This window comes from Phyllobates terribilis, unplaced genomic scaffold, assembly GCF_046119375.1.
Source record: "Phyllobates terribilis strain yellow unplaced genomic scaffold, ASM4611937v1 Scaffold_13__5_contigs__length_258822181, whole genome shotgun sequence".
NCBI classification, from domain to species: domain Eukaryota; kingdom Metazoa; phylum Chordata; class Amphibia; order Anura; family Dendrobatidae; genus Phyllobates; species Phyllobates terribilis.
The window spans coordinates 102,155,696-102,174,295 of record NW_027362773.1 but is presented as its reverse complement, the minus strand read 5'-3'; the positions used below and the strand labels follow the sequence as shown (position 1 = coordinate 102,174,295).

The 18,600-nt window shown below is 41.4% G+C and overlaps 1 protein-coding gene across 5 annotated transcripts in view; it reads left to right on the top strand.

Annotated features, from left to right (window-relative positions):
• RIPOR1 (RHO family interacting cell polarization regulator 1) overlaps positions 1-18,600 on the top strand; it is a 136,491-nt gene that overhangs the window by 90,789 nt on the left and 27,102 nt on the right. For all 5 annotated transcript variants that reach the window (XM_073658312.1, XM_073658311.1, XM_073658309.1 and 2 more), the window contains exons 3-12: positions 1,825-1,977; positions 4,765-4,843; positions 6,206-6,229; positions 6,557-6,610; positions 13,493-13,642; positions 14,124-14,187; positions 15,847-15,890; positions 16,136-16,261; positions 16,842-16,990; positions 18,000-18,129. In XM_073658312.1, coding sequence (XP_073514413.1) covers positions 1,825-1,977; positions 4,765-4,843; positions 6,206-6,229; positions 6,557-6,610; positions 13,493-13,642; positions 14,124-14,187; positions 15,847-15,890; positions 16,136-16,261; positions 16,842-16,990; positions 18,000-18,129 — 973 coding nt within the window. The remainder of the gene's footprint in view (positions 1-1,824; positions 1,978-4,764; positions 4,844-6,205; positions 6,230-6,556; positions 6,611-13,492; positions 13,643-14,123; positions 14,188-15,846; positions 15,891-16,135; positions 16,262-16,841; positions 16,991-17,999; positions 18,130-18,600) is intronic.

The following is an 18,600-nucleotide window of genomic DNA, read 5'->3' as shown; positions in this document are numbered from 1 at the left end:
GGAAGATCGATCAAGTCCCCATGGCTTGAGATCGAGCCAAAGGCCGTTGATATATAATAATATGTAGTGTTTGGGCGAGGATCCAGTGGAGACCTGAATGGATCTTTTGGGACATGTAGCCAGTTGTGAGAAGCAAATATAGAAATTAATTTGCACAAAAAAAGTCTCTATCAAAGCAACAGTATCTAAGAAACGAAAGGCTAACAAACATCAGCCCTCGCCATCCTCGGAGGCTGCGGAAAAAGGTCAATGATCTGTGAGCAACATGATGTCTAAGTAACCTTTTTCAGCAAATCATGCACAAATGACCACGTTGTTAGCACTGCGTGTTCCTGGCTGTAGATCGCTGAATTGTCCTGCGGAGTTCCTTATTTGGTTTGTCCTAGGAAACTGCTTTGGTAACCGATGCTCAAAGGAAGAGCTCAGATTCCTCGGTCTCCGATGCCGCACAAGTCTCCTGGGTCATTGTAATGTTTATTGGCTTTTGCTATAGATCCTGTTACTTTTGATGGAGATTCAATATTGCAGAAATGTACTGATCTCCACTGTGCCTTATAACTGAAGATAAAACGCTTGTCTGTTGCGGCTGTGGGGTGCAAGGTTTGGATACACTTTTTATATATTACAAGTTTTCTTATTTTTTTTTAATTATTAGAACTGATGTGACTGATTTTTACTCTTTTTTTGTCAACAATTGGAAGATTTAAAAATCGATGACATTCCATATTTTTGCTTTTAAGCTTTTTTTTGATCCTAGAATGAAAAACTAGTATTAAGACTTTACTTTTTTCAATGCTGGATCATCACGGCTTTCAGATTGCTAGATAATTATCCCCTGGTATTGGTCTGAATTTGTGACATTTACAGGCAATGTGTCGTATGGCAATGATCTTGCTTAAATCAGGATTTTTTTTTTTTTTTTTTAGTTTTTTCCAGTCTTAATCTTTAGTTTAAAATGAGAGAGCTTGCAGTTTTCACACTGGCCACTGGGGCTTTTTTAGATTTTAATTTTCTGTTTCAGGAAATGCACATGTACATTAGCCACAATGAAGATACCTCCACTATCTTTTGTATTGATGCATCTAATGAGCATGTGAAAAAGTCATTGTGAAGGGAGGGGGGAGCAGGGGAGCTGTGACATCGCCTGTTGTGATTGGTGGATCCTGTGTTATCAACTGTGTATAGACATGTTATCGGTCGTTGTAATCCTGCCTCTGTTGATAATGAGACTGCTGAAAACTCTTTGTAAAAGGACAGGAAGTATGAGTCAAAAAAAGCCCAAGTGGCCAAAGTGAAAATTGCATGATTACTAATTTTGCTCTTTATTAAAGACCTACAATCCAAAATAGTTTTTTTTTTTCCTTTTTTTTATTAATACATATAGCATAAAAACTTGATTTAAACCATAGGGCATTTTCTGATGACACAGTCCCTTTAATTACTTACCTGGGTAATGAACCAAAGCAGCACCGCTCCCTACTCATGTGGATGCTGCCAGGTATTGTAGATCAGCTACTGTTCCCTTCAATAGGAATTGATCTGCAGTACTCGACAGCGACCACTACACTGTGTAGGGAGTGGTGCTGTTCAGCTCCATATACTGTGTACATCCATCCGCAACCGGAGTTGATAATAGTTGATCGGTTGTGTTATTTAGATTGTAATCTCTACATTACTTCTGTGCACATTTTCATAAATGGAATAAACAAGTTTTTTGTATCTACTGTGTTGGTTATAAATGTTCACAGAATTGTTGCTTTTTAGAATTTTTGATCTGTCTATAGACATGAGTTGCATATAACTTCTACCATTTCTTTTTTTTAGACATCGTCAGGCCTTCCACACACCCACAGTTTCTCGAAGGTCTGGATCTAAAGTTCGTAGAATGTTCTCTATGTCGCACAAATCCCCTCCGCCTAAGGTGCCTCAACCTGATAGAGTTGATGAGGTGTACAGTGCTTTAAAAAAGGGACTGGGGTAAGATTAATTGTGGTTCATGAAGCGTTAACAGTTGCTGTTTTCCAAGGTTCAGAATTTTTTTTTTTATCATTCTTGTACCTCTATTTGATTGATTATAACTCTGTGACAAGAGCTGTCTAGTCATCATCAGGAATTGTGATAGAAGTTGCTGCCCCTTACTGTGCAGATCTTCAGTTCAGACCTTGGACCAAGAATAATGGATGTGCGAAACTGGCTTAAGACAGATTCCTGTTTCTCTTTTCCGATTTTAAAGAGGTTATCCACTAGTTTAAAACATATTTTAAATGGGCCAAGGTTAGTGGGCTGGAAGGGTGAGGAGGGAAAAGAACGATACTAACCTATTGGACCAGCATTGCTTCTCTATACTCAGCACTATGTTCCCGTGTTAGTCTCCTGACTGCTTCTTCTAACCTGGGGGTGTCACATGTCCATTGCAGCCTTGTCGAAAGAAACAGTCTCTAGTCGGGCTCGGACAAAATGTGAAGGCAAAAGAAGAACAACAGGGACACAGTGCAGAGTACGGAGGAGTGGAGTCCGCATATTGGGTTAATATTGTTTTATGTATTTTTGTAGTTTCCAGCCACCCGGAGTCTGTGTAGAATTTGTTTTATAAAGTAGTGAATGACCCCATTAGAAAAACACTTCTACCAAACTTTTTATTATCTAAACCTATGTAAATGTAGATGTAGTGTAAATGTGATAATATACTCCGTGATCGCAATCTCCCCCGATTTCCAGCAACGCTACGGTCCTCTTCTGAATCACGTAACTTCTATTCTGACTTTCGTGATCACAATGGGGTCTACAACCCCTGGCAAAAATTATGGAATCACCGGGCTCGGAGGATGTTCATTCAGTTGTTTAATGTTGTTGAAAAAAAGCAGATCACAGACATGGCACAAAACTAAAGTCATTTCAAATGGCAACTTTAGGGCTTTAAGAAACACTAAAAGAAATCAAGATAAAAAATGTGGTACTCAGGGTAATTTTTTTCAGACCAAGCAGAGGGAAAAAATTATGGAATCACTCAATTCTGAGGAAAAAATTATGGAATCATGAAAAACATACACACAAAAGAACACTCCAATACATCACTAGTATTTTGTTGCAGTCTCTGAGGCATGGACTTAATGAGTGACAAACAGTACTCTTCATCAGTCTGGCTCCAACTTTCTCTGATTGCTGTTGCCAGATCAGCTTTGCAGGTTGGAGCCTTGTCATGGACCGTTTTCTTCAACTTCCACCAAAGATTTTCAATTGGATTGAGATCAAGACTATTTGCAGGCCGTGACATTGACCTTATGTGTCTTCTTTCAAGGAATGTTTTCACAGTTTTTGCTCTATGGCAGCATGCATTATCATCTTGAAAAATGTCATCATCCCCAAACATCCTTTCAATTGATGGAATAAGAAAACTGTTCAAAATATCAATGTAAACTTGGGCATTTATTGAAGATGTAATGACAGCCATCTCCCCAGTGCCTTTACCTGACATGCAGCCCCATATCATCAATGACTGTGGAAATTTGCATGTTCTCTTCATGCAGTCATCTTTATAAATCTCATTGGCACGGCACCAAACAAAAGTTCCAGCATCATCACCTTGCCCAATGCAGATTTGCGATTCATCACTGAATATGACTTTCATCCAGTCATCCACAGTCCACGATTGCTTTTCATCAACCTATTGTAACCTTGTTTTTTTCTGTTTAGGTGTTAATGATGGCTTATGTTTAGCTTTTCAGTATGTAAATCCCATTTCCTTTAGTTCGGTCACAGACATTGACTCCAGTTTCCTCCCATTCGTTCCTCATTTGTTTTGTTGTGCATTTCCTGTTTTGGAGACCTATTGCTTTAAGTTTCCGGTCTTGACGCTTTGATGTCTTCCTTGGTCTACCAGTATGTTTGCCTTTAACAACCTTCCCATGTTGTTTGTATTTGGTCCAGATTTTAGACACAGCTGACTGTGAACAACCAACATCTTTTGCAACATTGCGTGATGATTTACCTTCTTTTAAGAGTTTGATAATCCTCTCCTTTGTTTCAATTGACATCTCTCGTGTTGGAGCCATGATTCATGTCAGTCCACTTGGTGCAACAGCTCTCCAAGGTGTGATCACTCCTTTTTAGATGCTGACTAACGAGCAGATCTAATTTTATGCAGGTATTAGTTTTGGAAATAAAAATTTACAGGGTGATTACATAATTTTTTCCCTCTGCTTGGTCTGAAAAAAAATTACCCTTACTGAGTACCACATTTTTTATCTTGATTTCTTTTAGTGTTTCTTAAAGCCCTAAAGTTGCCATTTGAAATGACTTTAGTTTTGTGCCATGTCTGATCTTTTTTTTTTCAACAACATTAAACAACTGAATGAACATCCTCCGAGCCTGGTGATTCCATAATTTTTGCCAGGGGTTGTATGTGTGAGCTGGAAGTTGCTTTTATGATGTAATCCTAGGGAGCTTTACATTCCATAGAACTTTATTACCTATGGTTGTTATTAATGAAGGTCCGGGTAGTTTGGAAGACAAAAATCTGTGTCACTGGCATTATCTATTGACCAGTGACTGCTGCTCGGTAAGTCATGATTACTAGTGATCTCTGTAAAGAGAAAACATGAACCATTTGTAGTCTACAACCATGAATGCCCCACATGATAGGATATTTTTAATTAGGAATATTTGCATTTAAAAGGTGACAAATTGTGCCCAACCTTTAATTGAAATCATACTACAGACACATGTCTGTTCATGAGTAACCGGCCATTTGGTTTTCCTTTCTAGAGCCTACTTAGAAGTTCACCAAATCGAATTGGATAAGTTAACAATCCAGATCCGGGAATCTAAAAGGAACTCAAGACTGGTGAGTATCTAGAGCGACATTTCCCCAACCCGGCCCTTACTTAGCTGTCCTATGTTTGGCTGCTTATAACAGCAGATGTGGAGAAATTAAATTCCTAATTCTTGCTGCTCCTGACGCCATCAGCAGAATCTCATGTTGTTTCCATGTTGCATTTTATATGACATTACAGACTTTTCTAATTACGTGTAGAATTGTAATTTAGTGTGGCTACGTTCCTATTTTTTTAATTTATTTTCCTTGTTTTTAGTTTGATTTAGTTTTAAAGGGACATTTTCAAAAAAATTAACTATTGTTTAAATTAAATTTAGGTTGTTATATAAAAAAAGTGAATAGACACTTTTCACACCGACCGCTAAGACTAATACTAGATTCATACTTCTTGTTCTGGACAGATTACTTTTTCAGCAGACTCATTATCATCACAGACAGAATTACAATGACTGAAGACATCTATATAAAGCTAATAACACAGGATCCACCATTCACAATAGGTGATGTCATATCTCACCTCCTCCCCCTCCTGTACAATGACTGATAACACCTCTATATACAGTATATAACTCAGGATCCACCATTCACAATAGGTGATGTCACAGCTCACCTCCTCCTCCTCCTGTACAATGACTGATAACACCTCTATATACAGTACATAACTCAGGATCCACCATTCATAATAGGTGATGTCACAGCTCCCCTCTGTATCCCTACACAATAACCTCTTGCCAGAACATGCCTAGCAAGCTGTCATATAGAAGACAATGAGTCAGAGAGTCTGTTGCTGGTTGTGTCCATGTTTCTGTCTGTACACATCGGGAAGATTGAGTCTAGTATTAGGCTTAGTGACAAGGGTTAAAAAAATGCATGTTTTTGATTGATTTATGGATTTATTTAATATGAAATATAGATATTACACACATTATATATGTATGTGTGTGTGTATGTATGTATGTATATATATATATATATATATATATAATGTGTATTCAAAAATACAATAACATTATAATATGTATTTTTATTAATGTATTTAAAATGGATGGTAATATAAAAAAAATAGAATCAAATGTAAAGGAGTTGTCTCATAATAGACATCCACAAATGTCCTAAGTGACAGCAGGGATCCTAAAGCGCAGTGCGACTTTCTCCTATCTGTTCTGCATTTTTCGGCATTTCTATAGATGACCATTCATGTTAGGCCAGAAAATTACATATATGTGCCCATATATTTATTATGTATGTGTGTGCTTATATATCTACTAAGAAATTATAATGACTGCAAAAATGACAGTGTTGTGATTATATATCCAATATAACCATTTATTTAATAAAAACTAATTTACACCTTTTTTTTCCCTTTTGTAGGGGTTTTTATACGACTTAGACAAGGTAAGATATTTCTTCAGTTTTTTTCAAACTATCTTATTCAAATGAAGATGAGTTGATCTGCAGTACCCAGGAGCGGCCACTGAACTGTGGATGGTGCTGTTGTGTTCTGCTCCGTACACTGTTCACATTTGGTTCTGTTGGAGTTGGTAACAGCTGATTGGTGGGTTTCCCGGGTGTGTGACCCCGGAAGATCCCATATTTATGACCTAACCTAAGGCATAATCGGTTAAATCATTCTGAGTACTGCCCAGATAAACAGAATAATGTGATCTTTGTTATCCAATGTTCATTGAAAAGTTTTAAAATGTTTTTGTTTTCTCAAAACAGCAAGTGAAGTCCATTGAACGATTTATCCGTAAATTAGAATTTCACACAAGTAAGGTTAGTACTTTTTGTTACTTAATTGCTGAATTACTGTTTTATATATATTGGATTCTCCGATGTTTTACAAAAAGATTAGAAGGGTCCAAAATAAGAAACTGAGTAACGCTCACTCTACTGATCTCCTGGCGCTCCAGTAACGCTGCTTTCTGGGGCCCTGACAGTCTCCGTGTCCTTCTTCCCAGCACATGTTTTTACACATACATGTGACCACTAGTGTTGAGCATTCCGATACTGAAATATCGGGTATCGGCCGATATTCACTGTATCGGAATTCCGATACTTAATTCCGATACTTTTATAATATCGAATACCGGAATCGGAAGTTCCCATAATGCCTGCGCTCTGCAGTGTCTGTGAAGGATGACAAGCTGGATGGCAGCGCTCAGCTGCGATCCAGCTTGTCATCAGAATGCCATCCCAGCGTGGGAGAATTCTCCTGATTGTTTAAAAGCCGGCGGGCGGTAAAAAGCCGCCGGCTTTTAAACAATCACACAGCCCCATACTGCTTCCCCGCAGCCTCCCACCCCGATCCTCCGCTCCCCTCGCCACCTCCAATCCCAATCGTAAATTAGGACCGGGCGGGGAGCGCAGCACCAAGGAGCGAAGGACCCGGGCGGGGAAGCCGGCAGTGAAAAGACTTCACCGCCGGCTTTCCCGTTCTGTGCTGCGCTTTCCCGCCGGTTATTTCAAATGAACAGCTGAGGTATCAGGTGATGCCGATCAGCTGTTCATTTGAAGTAGCCGCGGTGCCCTCAGAGGGTTCATGTGAGTTCATGCTTGACTGCATGAACTCACATGAACTTTCCCACGGCCGCACAGGTCAGCCTCACCTCCCAGACCCGTCATGATTAGTGTGTGCGGGGTGTGTGTGTGCGGGGTGTGTGTGCGGGGTGTGTGTGTGCGGGGTGTGTGTGTGCGGGGTGTGTGTGTGTGCGGGGTGTGTGTGCGGGGTGTCTGTGCGTGCAGGCAGACATAGGCCGATGTGACACTACTACTCCCATCGGCCTATGTCTGTCCCCCGTCCACTCGTGCCAGCAGGATCAGCTCGATGGGAGCAGTAGTTCCCATCAGCCTGATCCTGCTATATAAATTGCCCTACTGTGTCCCCAATAAATGTTAGATACATGTCATTGGTGGCCAGTGGTTACCTAAAAGAAATTAGTTTATACATTACCTGTCCCCGCCGATCGTCACCTAAAATAAAGTAAAAAATAAAAAACTACACCTATACTCACCTAGACACCTAATTCCCCGAAGCCATCGATCTCCTGTAATAAAATATAAAATAATAAACCACAACCTTATCCTTACCCCTCCGTAGCAGTCCACGAGTGTCCCACGAAGATCTCCAGTTCAGAGCAGCCACATAGAATGTGACCGCTCTGAACCGCTGCCGCCGCTAGAATGATGGGGCCGTAAGGGTTCACCGGAGTTCAGGCAGCGCTGCTCCGGTTAGCTGCTTTACGGCACTGCTGTATCGTGAGAAATTCCCACGGTACAGCACTGCCGTAAAGGAGGTCTCCGGAGCTGCGCTGCCTGAATGCACTCCGGTAACCTCAGTCAGTGGCTCCCGCTGCCGGGAGCGGACGTGTTCCCGGCAGCGTGAGCTTACAGCAGCCATGCACAGCTGTCACCATCTCCAGATGTGACAGCTGTGCATGGGAGATCAGCGCAGGAACGTGGACAGGTAACTATTTTTTTTTAGTAAACTAAGAATTAAATAAAATGGTGTTTTATTTCAAATAAATTATTTTTTTCTGGGTGTAGTGTGTTTTTTCTTTTTAACACTTTGTAGGTTAGTAATGGGGGTGTCTTATAGACACCCATCATTACTAACCTGGGCTTCATGGCAGCTGGCGCTGACATGAACCCCACCACTATTACCCCCTGCCACCGCACCAGGGCAGCGTGGAAGAGCGAGGCTAAGTGCCAGAATTGGCGCATCCTATGGATGCGCCATTTCTGGGGCGGCTGACGGCTGGTGTTTCTAGCCTGGGAGGGGGCCAATATTCATGGCACCCTTCCTGAGCTATTAATATCAGCCCCCAGCTGTCTGCCTAGCCTTTGCTAGCTATTAAAATAGGGGGGACCCCACGTCATTTTTTTTGGGGGGGTCCCCCATTTTAATAGCTAGTAAAGGCTAGGTATTCAGCTGGGGGCTGATATTAGTAGCCTGGGAAGCTCCGTGGGTTTTACCCCCTTCCCAGGCTTCAAACATCTGCCCCAGCCGTCTGCTTAACCTCCGCTAGAGACTAAAATTATGGGGGATCCCACGCCATTTTTTTTAAAATAAATCCTTTATTTTAACACTAAATGACATTTGAGGACTTAATAAAGATGCAGTCCCTAAATTATTATTTATTTTTTAATAAATTTTTCCCAAAACTTTTGACGTGGGCTTCGCCATATTTTTGTATGCCAGCCAGGTACAGCATCCAGCTTCTATGAACGCGCCATTTTCCGGGGCGGCCGCGGACTGCAATTTTCAGCGGGGGGCAGAAAGCTTGGGCCTCCCTGCGCTGCAGATTCCATCCCCCAGCTGCCTAGTTGTACCTGGCTGGACACAAAAATAGGGAGAAGCCCCACGTTTTTTTTTTTTTAATTATTTCATGAAATTCATGGAATAATTAAGAAAAAAAGGGCTTCCCTATATTGTTGTGTCTGGCCAGGTACAAATAGGCAGCTGGTGGTTGGGGGCAGCCCGTTCCTGCCTGCTGTACCTGGCTGGACACAAATATAGTGTGAAGCCCCACGTCAATTTTTTTTTAATTATTTCAGGAAATTCATGAAATAATTAAAAAAAAATTATGTGGGGCTTCGCCCTATATTTGTGTCCAGTCAGGTACAGCAGGCAGGAACGGGCTGCCCCCAACCACCAGCTGCCTATTTGTACCTGGCCGGACACAACAATATAGGGAAGCCCTTTTTTTCTTAATTATTCCATGAATTTCATGAAATAATTAAAAAAAAATTGACGTGGGGCTTCGCACTATATTTGTGTCCAGCCAGGTACAGCAGGCAGGAACGGGCTGCCCCCAACCACCAGCTGCCTATTTGTACCTGGTTGGACACAACAATATAGGGAAGCCCTTTTTTTCTTAATTATTTCATGAATTTCATGAAATAATTAAAAAAAAAAAATACGTGAAGCTTCTCCCTATTTTTGTGTCCAGCCAGGTACAACTAGGCAGCTGGGGGATGGAATCTGCAGCGCAGGGAGGCCCAAGCTTTCTCCCCCCCCCCCCCCCCGCTGAAAATTGCAGTCCGCAGCCACCCCGGAAAATGGCGCGTTCATAGAAGCTGGATGCTGTACCTGGCTGGCATACAAAAATATGGCGAAGCCCACGTCAAAAGTTTTGGGAAAAATTAATTAAAAAATAAATAATAATTTAGGGACTGCATCTTTATTAACTCCTCAAATGTCATTTAGTGTTAAAATAAAGGATTTATTTTAAAAAAAATTGACGTGGGGCTTCGCCCTATATTTGTGTCCAGCCAGGTACAGCAGGCAGGAATGGGCTGCCCCCAACCACCAGCTGCCTATTTGTACCTGGTTGGACACAACAATATAGGGAAGCCCTTTTTTTCTTAATTATTCCATGAATTTCATGAAATAATTAAAAAAAAAAATGCTTGGGGCTTCGCCCTATTTTTGTGTCCAGCCAGATACAACTATGCAGCTGGGGGCTGGAATCCGCAGCGCAGGGAGACCCAAGCTTTCTGGGCCACCCCCGCTGCAAATTGCAGTCCGCAGCCGCCCCAGAAAATGGCGCGTTCATGGAAGCGCCATCTTCTGGCGCTGTACCCAACTCATCCAGGGCCCTGGTGCGGTGGCTCACTGGGTAATAAAGGGGTTAAGGCCAGCTTGGTATTATCAGCTGGCCCTAAGCCCAAAATTCATGGGGTCACGCCAATATTAGACATGACCACCATGAATTTCTAGTAAAGTATTTAAAAAAACACAACACCCAGAAAAAAGTCCTTTAATTGAAATAAACACACAATTCTTTATTGTTCTAAATTAAACCATACTTACCATCACGCCCATTCCAGCTGAAGCCAACGATCTCCTGCAATAAAAGTAAAATAATAAAGCAACCTCATCCTTACCTTTCCATGGCTCCCACGACAGCTTCAGCTCTGCTACATCGAGATGACAGGCTGGACCGCAGCAGAACGCTGCCATCCATCCTGTCATCCCGCAGACACTGAGAAGCACAGGCATGCTTGTGCTCCTCAATGTCTGGCTGTGACGGCATAAAGATGAGCCGAGGTCATGTCCAATGAACTCAGCTCACCTCATGTACGTCACTGACAGCGTGGGAAAATTCTCCTGCACTCAGCACTTCAGCGTGAGAATTTTCCCACACTGTCAGTGACGTGCATGAGGTGAGCTGAGTTCATTGGACATGACCTCACCTCATGTATGTCACTGACAGCGTGGGAGAATTCTCACGCTGAAGCGCTGAGTGCAGGAGAACTTTCCCACGCTGTCAGTGACGTGCATGAGGTGAGCTGAGTTCATTGGACATGAACTCGGCTCATCTGGATGACGTCACAGAGAGACACTGAGGAGCGCAAGCATGCCTGCGCTTCTCAGTGTCCGCGGGATGACAGGCTGGATGGCAGCTTTCTGCTGCGGTCCATCCTGTCATCTCGATGTAGCAGAGCTGGAGCTGTCCTGGGAACCATCGAAAGGTAAGGATGAGGTTGCTTTATTATTTTTCTTTTATTGCAGGAGATCGTTGGCTTCAGCTGGAATGGGCGTGATGGTAAGTATGGTTTAATTTAGAACAATAAAGAATTGTGTCTTTATTTCAATTAAAGGACTTTACTCTGGGTGTTTGTGTTTTCTTTTAACTTTGACTATGGGGTTAGTAATGGGGGTGTCTTATAGACGCCTCTCCATTACTAACCTGGGCTTGATGTCAGCTGGCATTATAAGCTGACATCAACCCCAACCCTATTACCCCCTGCCACCGCACCAGGGCAGCGTGGAAGAGCGAGGCTAAGTGCCAGAATTGGCGCATCCTATGGATGCGCCATTTCTGGGGCGGCTGCCGGCTGGTGTTTCTAGCCTGGGAGGGGGCCAATATTCATGGCACCCTTCCTGGGCTATTAATATCAGCCCCCAGCTGTCTGCCTAGCCTGTGCTAGCTATTAAATTAGGGGGGACCCCACGTTATTTTTTTGGGGGGGTTCCCCCATGTTAATAGCTAGTAAAGGCTAGGTATTCAGCTGGGGGCTGATATTAGTAGCCTGGGAAGCTCCGTGGGTATTACCCCCTTCCCAGGCTTCAAACATTTGCCCCAGCTGTCTGCTTAACCTCCGCTAGAGCCTAAAATTAAGGGGAACCCCACGCCAATTTTTTTTTAAATAAATCCTTTATTTTAACACTAAATGACAAGTACAGTAATCAACACTGTCACTGTACTTCATATATATGTGACTGACATGTTTCTATCTATCTAATCTATGTGTGATTCTCTATTCTTTCTGTTCTAAATTGTCGGGTACAGATGCTGAATTGCCGGCCGGCTTTCTTAAAGAGACGGTGCATGAAAACACTATTATTTTTTTAAATAAATCCTTTACACTAAATGACAAGTACAGTAAGCAACACTGTCACTGTACTTCATATATATGTGACTGACATGTTTCTATCTATCTAATCTATGTGTGAAGCTCTATTCTTTCTGTTATAAATTGTCGGGTACCGCTGCTGAATTGCCGGCTGGCTTTTTTAAAGAGACGGTGCACGAAAACACTAATATTTTTTTTAATAAATCCTTTACACTAAATGACAAGTACAGTAAGCAACACTGTCACTGTACTTCATATATATGTGACTGACATGTTTCTATCTATCTAATCTATGTGTGATGCTCTATTCTTTCTGTTGTAAATTGTCGGGTACCGGTGTATGCCGCTGATGAATTGCCGGCTTTTCATGTCATTCTACATTATTCTTAGTTGTTTTACTTCATGTAGAATTAACCTACAAGGAAAGAAAGGGTTTATTTTCATTCCGATATTTGTGTCCCATTGACTTGCATTGGTTTCCGGTATCGGAATCGGCGATATCCGATACTTTTTGGGTATCGGCCCGATCCAATCCGATACGATATTTCCTGATATCGGAAGGTATCGCTCAACACTAGTGACCACCAATTGCTAACAATAGTGGTGACCCCAGGGGTGTCCAAGCAGCCAAAAAATAGTCAGAACCGAAATCTGATAGCTGGAAACTGAGACTGTCGGGGCCCTAGGAAGCTGCTGCTATTAAATATCAGCTACTCCTGATAAGAAGTAAAGGACACCATGCACATCGCCAGCTCATTGAGTCAAAATGGACCTTCTTTACTGTATATAGTCACAAAAGGATTTTAAGAGTGCTCATCAGCAAATAACATCTAGTGGCACCCTGAGCATCTGGCCCGAACCTTAGTTGCCACAATGATCATTTTAACTGATACAGGGTTTCACCACAAATGGCTTCTTCTCGGGCATAGAATAGCTATCAAACGTGTGTTTGTGGTCGATGGAATTTCTGTTTTCTTTGTAGACCCCAAGTGTATATGTATGTATGTGTGTGTGTGTGTGTGTATGTATATGTGTGTGTGTGTATGTGTATGTATATATATATATATATATATATATATATATATATATATATATATATATATATATATATATATATATATATATATATATATATATATATTACTCCCAAAAAGTGGCATATAAAAATAAAACTCTGCCATAAAAAAAAACTGTATGCAGCTACTTCTACGTCTACCACAGGACAAAAAAAAGAGGGCTTTTTCAATGCAATCTCCTTACTAGATAATGTATTTTTGTTGTTACTTTTTTTTCTAGATAGATGAGGTGTATGAAGCCTACTGTATCCAGCGGAGATTGAGAGATGGGGCACATAACATGGTCCGGGCTTATTCTGCCTCTCCGAGTAGCAAAGAGGCTCGTGAAAGTATGACGGAAGCTGGGAAAGGTTACAAGGAATACACAGAGGTGGGGTATACAATACAGTGTGTGTGTATATATAATATATATATATGTGTGTGTGTGTGTATGAAAAATTCTGTATTTTGCATTGATATGAGATGCACTGATTTGAGAAACTTAAAAAAACAAAACAAATTGTGGGCCAAAAAAAAGGGTAAATATTTTTCCGGTATAAATCCAATAGGTAACGTTACCAAAATGTCACAAAAACAATGAATCCATGGAAAGCCGATTTGTGTGGCCCTTTGTGCCCCTTTTATGATCAGATCATAGAATATAGACTAAAACCCCCCTAAAGTCTCGTTCATTCATTCCCCATAGATTTAGTTATGCAGTAAACAGCTGGTGCAGGGGCGTCATGTATACGCCGCCGTACACTTTGTGCTTTCTGGTACGTTTATAACTCTGACCAAAAGTGATTTTTTTTTTTTCTTGCTATTAAAAAAAAGTATTTCTATAATAATTGGCATATATTGTTTCTGCACAGAATATGTGTGTTCTGGAGAATGAACTAGAAAATCAGCTCGGAGAGTTTCGCATTAAAATGAAGGGTAAGTATTGAGTCTATAGTTCAGCGCTAATGTATGCGGCCATATTAGGCTCCGATATGTATAGAGGTGTCGTGGAGCCCTTTACTGTACCTCAATGTTTTTGATCTTATATGATGGTTAGTTAGATTTTTATGGAATACAAGAATCGTATAACAATAGTTGGTGGCTTCTTGTGCGCTCCCTCGAATTTTACAACTAGATTCCCAAACAAGGTCCATTATTACCTTCTTTTCCTTTCTACTTAAAAATATCACATAAAGTATAGCAACTCCTTCCTGTATGCCTCCCTCTCCCTAACATTGCTTAAAGGGCTTCTCCAGGAATCAGTAATAATCCTCCTTGTTCTCGTCCTGTCGATCACATGATCGCTGGGTGTCGGCAGGGTGCGAGATCTTCTGCAGGCCTGCTCCACAATGCAGGCAAAAGGCTGAATTTTCCCTTCCACTCCCACCCCAAAAAATGTTTTATCACCTTGTTGGGGGTAAAAATGTATAAAATAAATTAAAACCATTATATAATAAAAGACAAAACAATAAGAAATAAATTAAAGCTGTTACTAATCTAAACCACTGTTTCTAGTCCCACCCACTAATAAAAATTAATATATAACACACTCGGTGAAATAAGTATTGAATACTTCACCAATTTTCTAAGTAAATATATTTCTAAAGGTGCTGTTGACATGAAATCCTCACCAGATGTCGGTGACAACCCATCCAATCCACGCAGGCAAAGAAATCAAACCATAGATGTCCATAATTTATGTGTAATAATGAGAAATGACACTGAGAAAAGGTATTGAACACATGAAGAAAAAGAGGTGCAAAAAGCCGTGGAAAGTCCTGACACCAGCTGAAATCTCAGTAATTAGAAAGCAATCTTGCCACTTAGTGAAAAATAATATCAGCTGGTTTAACTGATGGTCTGTAGAAAGGTGTCTCATTACCAAGGTGTCACACAAGAAGCATCTCATGATGGGTAAAACCAGTGAGCTGTCTCAAGACCTTTGCAACCTTATTGTTGCAAAACTTACTGATGCCTTTGGTTGCAGAAGAATATCTAAACTACTGAAGGTTCCAGTGAGCACTGTTATGGGCCATAATCCAGAAGTGGAAAGAACATCATTTCCCATAAACCGGCCACAACCAGGTGCTCCCCGCAATATTTTAGACAGAAGAGTGGCATAAAAATTTTTAAAAAATAGTCACGTTTTATTTTTTTTCTTTACGTTTTTTTTCCAGAAAATAAAGATATGAGTATAAAAATGACATAAAAATGAACTCCATTGTATCACAAGTAAACAGAAAAAAAAACTTTACCGCTCTTAAAACTGCCTGTACAAAAGAAAAAACAAAAATGTGGCTGGTTATGAGTGATACAAAATGGAGATCTGTGCAGTCTGGGAGGATGGTGGCACTAAGGAAGGAAAACTCATAATACTTGTGTATTAGTAAATGTCACTAAATCATGTCCCTAACACGTCAATAAAGGGGCCAAACCGTTCAGTGTATATGGTGGAAGCCCCCCTAGCATCAAGTAAAGGAAGGATGAGGCATAACGGATAATGACATGCCCAATCCATCAGTGCCCTATAGACAGGTGTAGGGAAAGTAGCAGCTTGGACCGTATGTAACTACCTTTTCTTTCTCTTTAATTTAGGACTTGCGGGATTTGCCCGGTTGTGCGCGGGAGATCAGTATGAGGTAAAGCGGACAAGTTACATCTGCATTAATGCTCACAGTAAATGTTGCCAAATGTACCGCTACTAAATACAGTACTGACTTTATAGGGCTAATAGTTAAGGAGTCGCTCTAGCCAGAGACATTTATAAATGACTCCCCTATTTGCATTATAGGACATATACCACCCATAGGATCCGCTTATTCTATCCACTTTGCTGCTCACATTTGTCGTAATTTTCATTATTCGATTTTCGGATTTCCATCAGATTTTTATGAAGTATGGCCGGCAACGCTGGAAATTAAAGGGACGCATTGAAGTAAATGGAAAGCAGATTTGGGACAGTGAGGACATGGTGTTTCTTCCACTAATCACGGAGTTCCTGTCTATAAAGGTACGAAGGCTGCAGATGATCGTGCGGCCAAAGCTCGGCCCAAACATGGTGGCCAATGGCTGCACTACTGTGAGACAGAATTGCGCAGAAATCGGCCATCAACCAAATTTATTTATTTTTTTTATTTCACCAAATTGCTGTTTATACACAAATAGAACATTTTAGCACAATTAGGTTTGTTCATTAAAGGGATTGTCCAGGAATAAGATATTGGTGACCTATCCATTGGACCAAATCTTTGGAGGTCCAACACCTGGAATCCCCACTGATCAGATATTAGCCAGCGCAACGTCATCTGTCCGTCATGTCGCAGAGATGACTTTGCACCAGCCCTAACAAGTAAGAGATCCGCGGGCCTCCCGTCTAGCCGCCATGTAGCACTGACCTGGACTCTGGACTGGAGTCCCGCGAATTGATCTGCTCCTCTCTACACAGCATCTTAGCCCGGGATAATCCATCTCAAGAAGCCATTGAGCCTTGAGTTGTTGTAAACTCTTACAAATAATATCAGTTATTGATTAATAATGGAAACCAGAATTTTGGAGTTTGTACGTAAAATAATTGACTCTTGTTCCTTCAGGTGACAGAATTGAAGAGTCTTGCAAACCACGTCATAGTGGGCAGTGTGTCATGCGAAACTAAAGATCTCTTTGCAGCCCTCCCCCAGGTTGTCGGGGTGGATATTAACGACCTAGGAACAATCAAGCTAAACCTGGAAGTCAATTGGAAGTAAGTGGAAGCAATCGAGCAGAAATCTAGACTGATCAGCCGTAGTGTTAAAACTACCAGCCTAAAAATTGTACACATCCCCTTGGGTCACGATCTTACACCCCTCTGGTGTCCTGTGGTATCTTGACACCGACCCATTGGCAGGTCGCCGATCCTTAGAAATTAGGAAGTGCGGCCACCATGGTTGGGACTTGTTTTTCCAATACATTGGATTTGGATCTGGAGAATTTGGAAGCCAAGTCATCACCTTCAACAGTTTGCCATGTTCCCCAAACCATTCCTGACCAATTTTTGCAGTGTCGTAGGGGGCAATATACTGTGAAATTAAGGGCACTGATGTTAGAGAATATTGTTGCCTTGAAGAACATCAGTGTTTAGCCCGGTGGGCCCACGTTGGAGCCGTTCCCGGAGCAGTCTCATGCCTCTTCTGGCTTGGTGCATCTTGGTGCCGTCTCTTCCCCTGATGCGCAGCGTACGTGCTCCTTCCCTTGCACATGAACACATGTTTCATGAGACTAGCCGCCTTCTTCCATTGCTCCATGGTCCCATTCCGATATTAATGTGCCCATTGCTTTTTACAGGCATTGAGCACGGTGTGTCAGTGGGCACATTAATATCAGGCATTGAGCATGGTGTGTCCTGACACTATTTGGTCAACTTTTTCAGCAGCTTGTGTTCCAGTCGTTTTCTAAGATCCGGCCGGGCAGTCTCACATCTTGTTAAACAGGAACCTATTAGCTTGTCTCAGTCAACCCCTTGTTCTTGCACCGCTATTTACTGTAGCGTCTATGGCGTTAAGCTGCCAGGATCCAAGTTATTTTCCACTAGAGACCGTGGAACCATTTCTGTGTGAGGGGGAATTAATATAAGATCGCCAGATGGACTATCTTTATCTACACGTTTTGGCCTTGGACTTTAGCCAGGGAAAGCTTAGTTCACACCTTGCAGTTATTATATGTTGATATATTTTTGTAATTTTTTCTTTTTTTTTTCTTTTTTTTCTCTCCAGTCCTTTTGACAAGGAAGACCAACCTTCAGCTGCCAGCACAGTGAATAAAACCTCTACCGTCAACAAACGATTTTCCACATACAACCCGAGTCCCCCCGACACTCCCTCATTACGGGAACAAGCATTTTATGTAAGTAACTCTTATATTGGAGACTTATTTTATGTACAAAACCTCCTCCGGGTCAAGGCAGATGTATATTTTATGCATTGGCAGTTGGGGTTTTCCATCGTTGGGGACATTTTTTTTTTTCTTTCAGTTAAATGCATGTATTTGGGGCTAAAAATCATTTTTGCATTATGGTTTCATTAAAAATGTTTCACCGTTCGGCTTTTACAGAATCTTTCCTACGCATTCAACTTTGATGTGGTCTGTGGTCTTGCATCTGCTGAGAGGTGCTCAGATACAGACAGATAAAAAAACTTACAAATCCCTCCTCAGATTCTTAGAGAGCTCACTGACAGATTCTCTGTGAACTCTTTCTGCAGCCAGCAATAAAAGGTGTATCACAGAGGCTATATAAGGCAAACGGTGCAACATTTTCAATAAAACTTAATTGCAAAAATTATTTTTGGCTTCAAATACATTCAATTGATTAAGAGA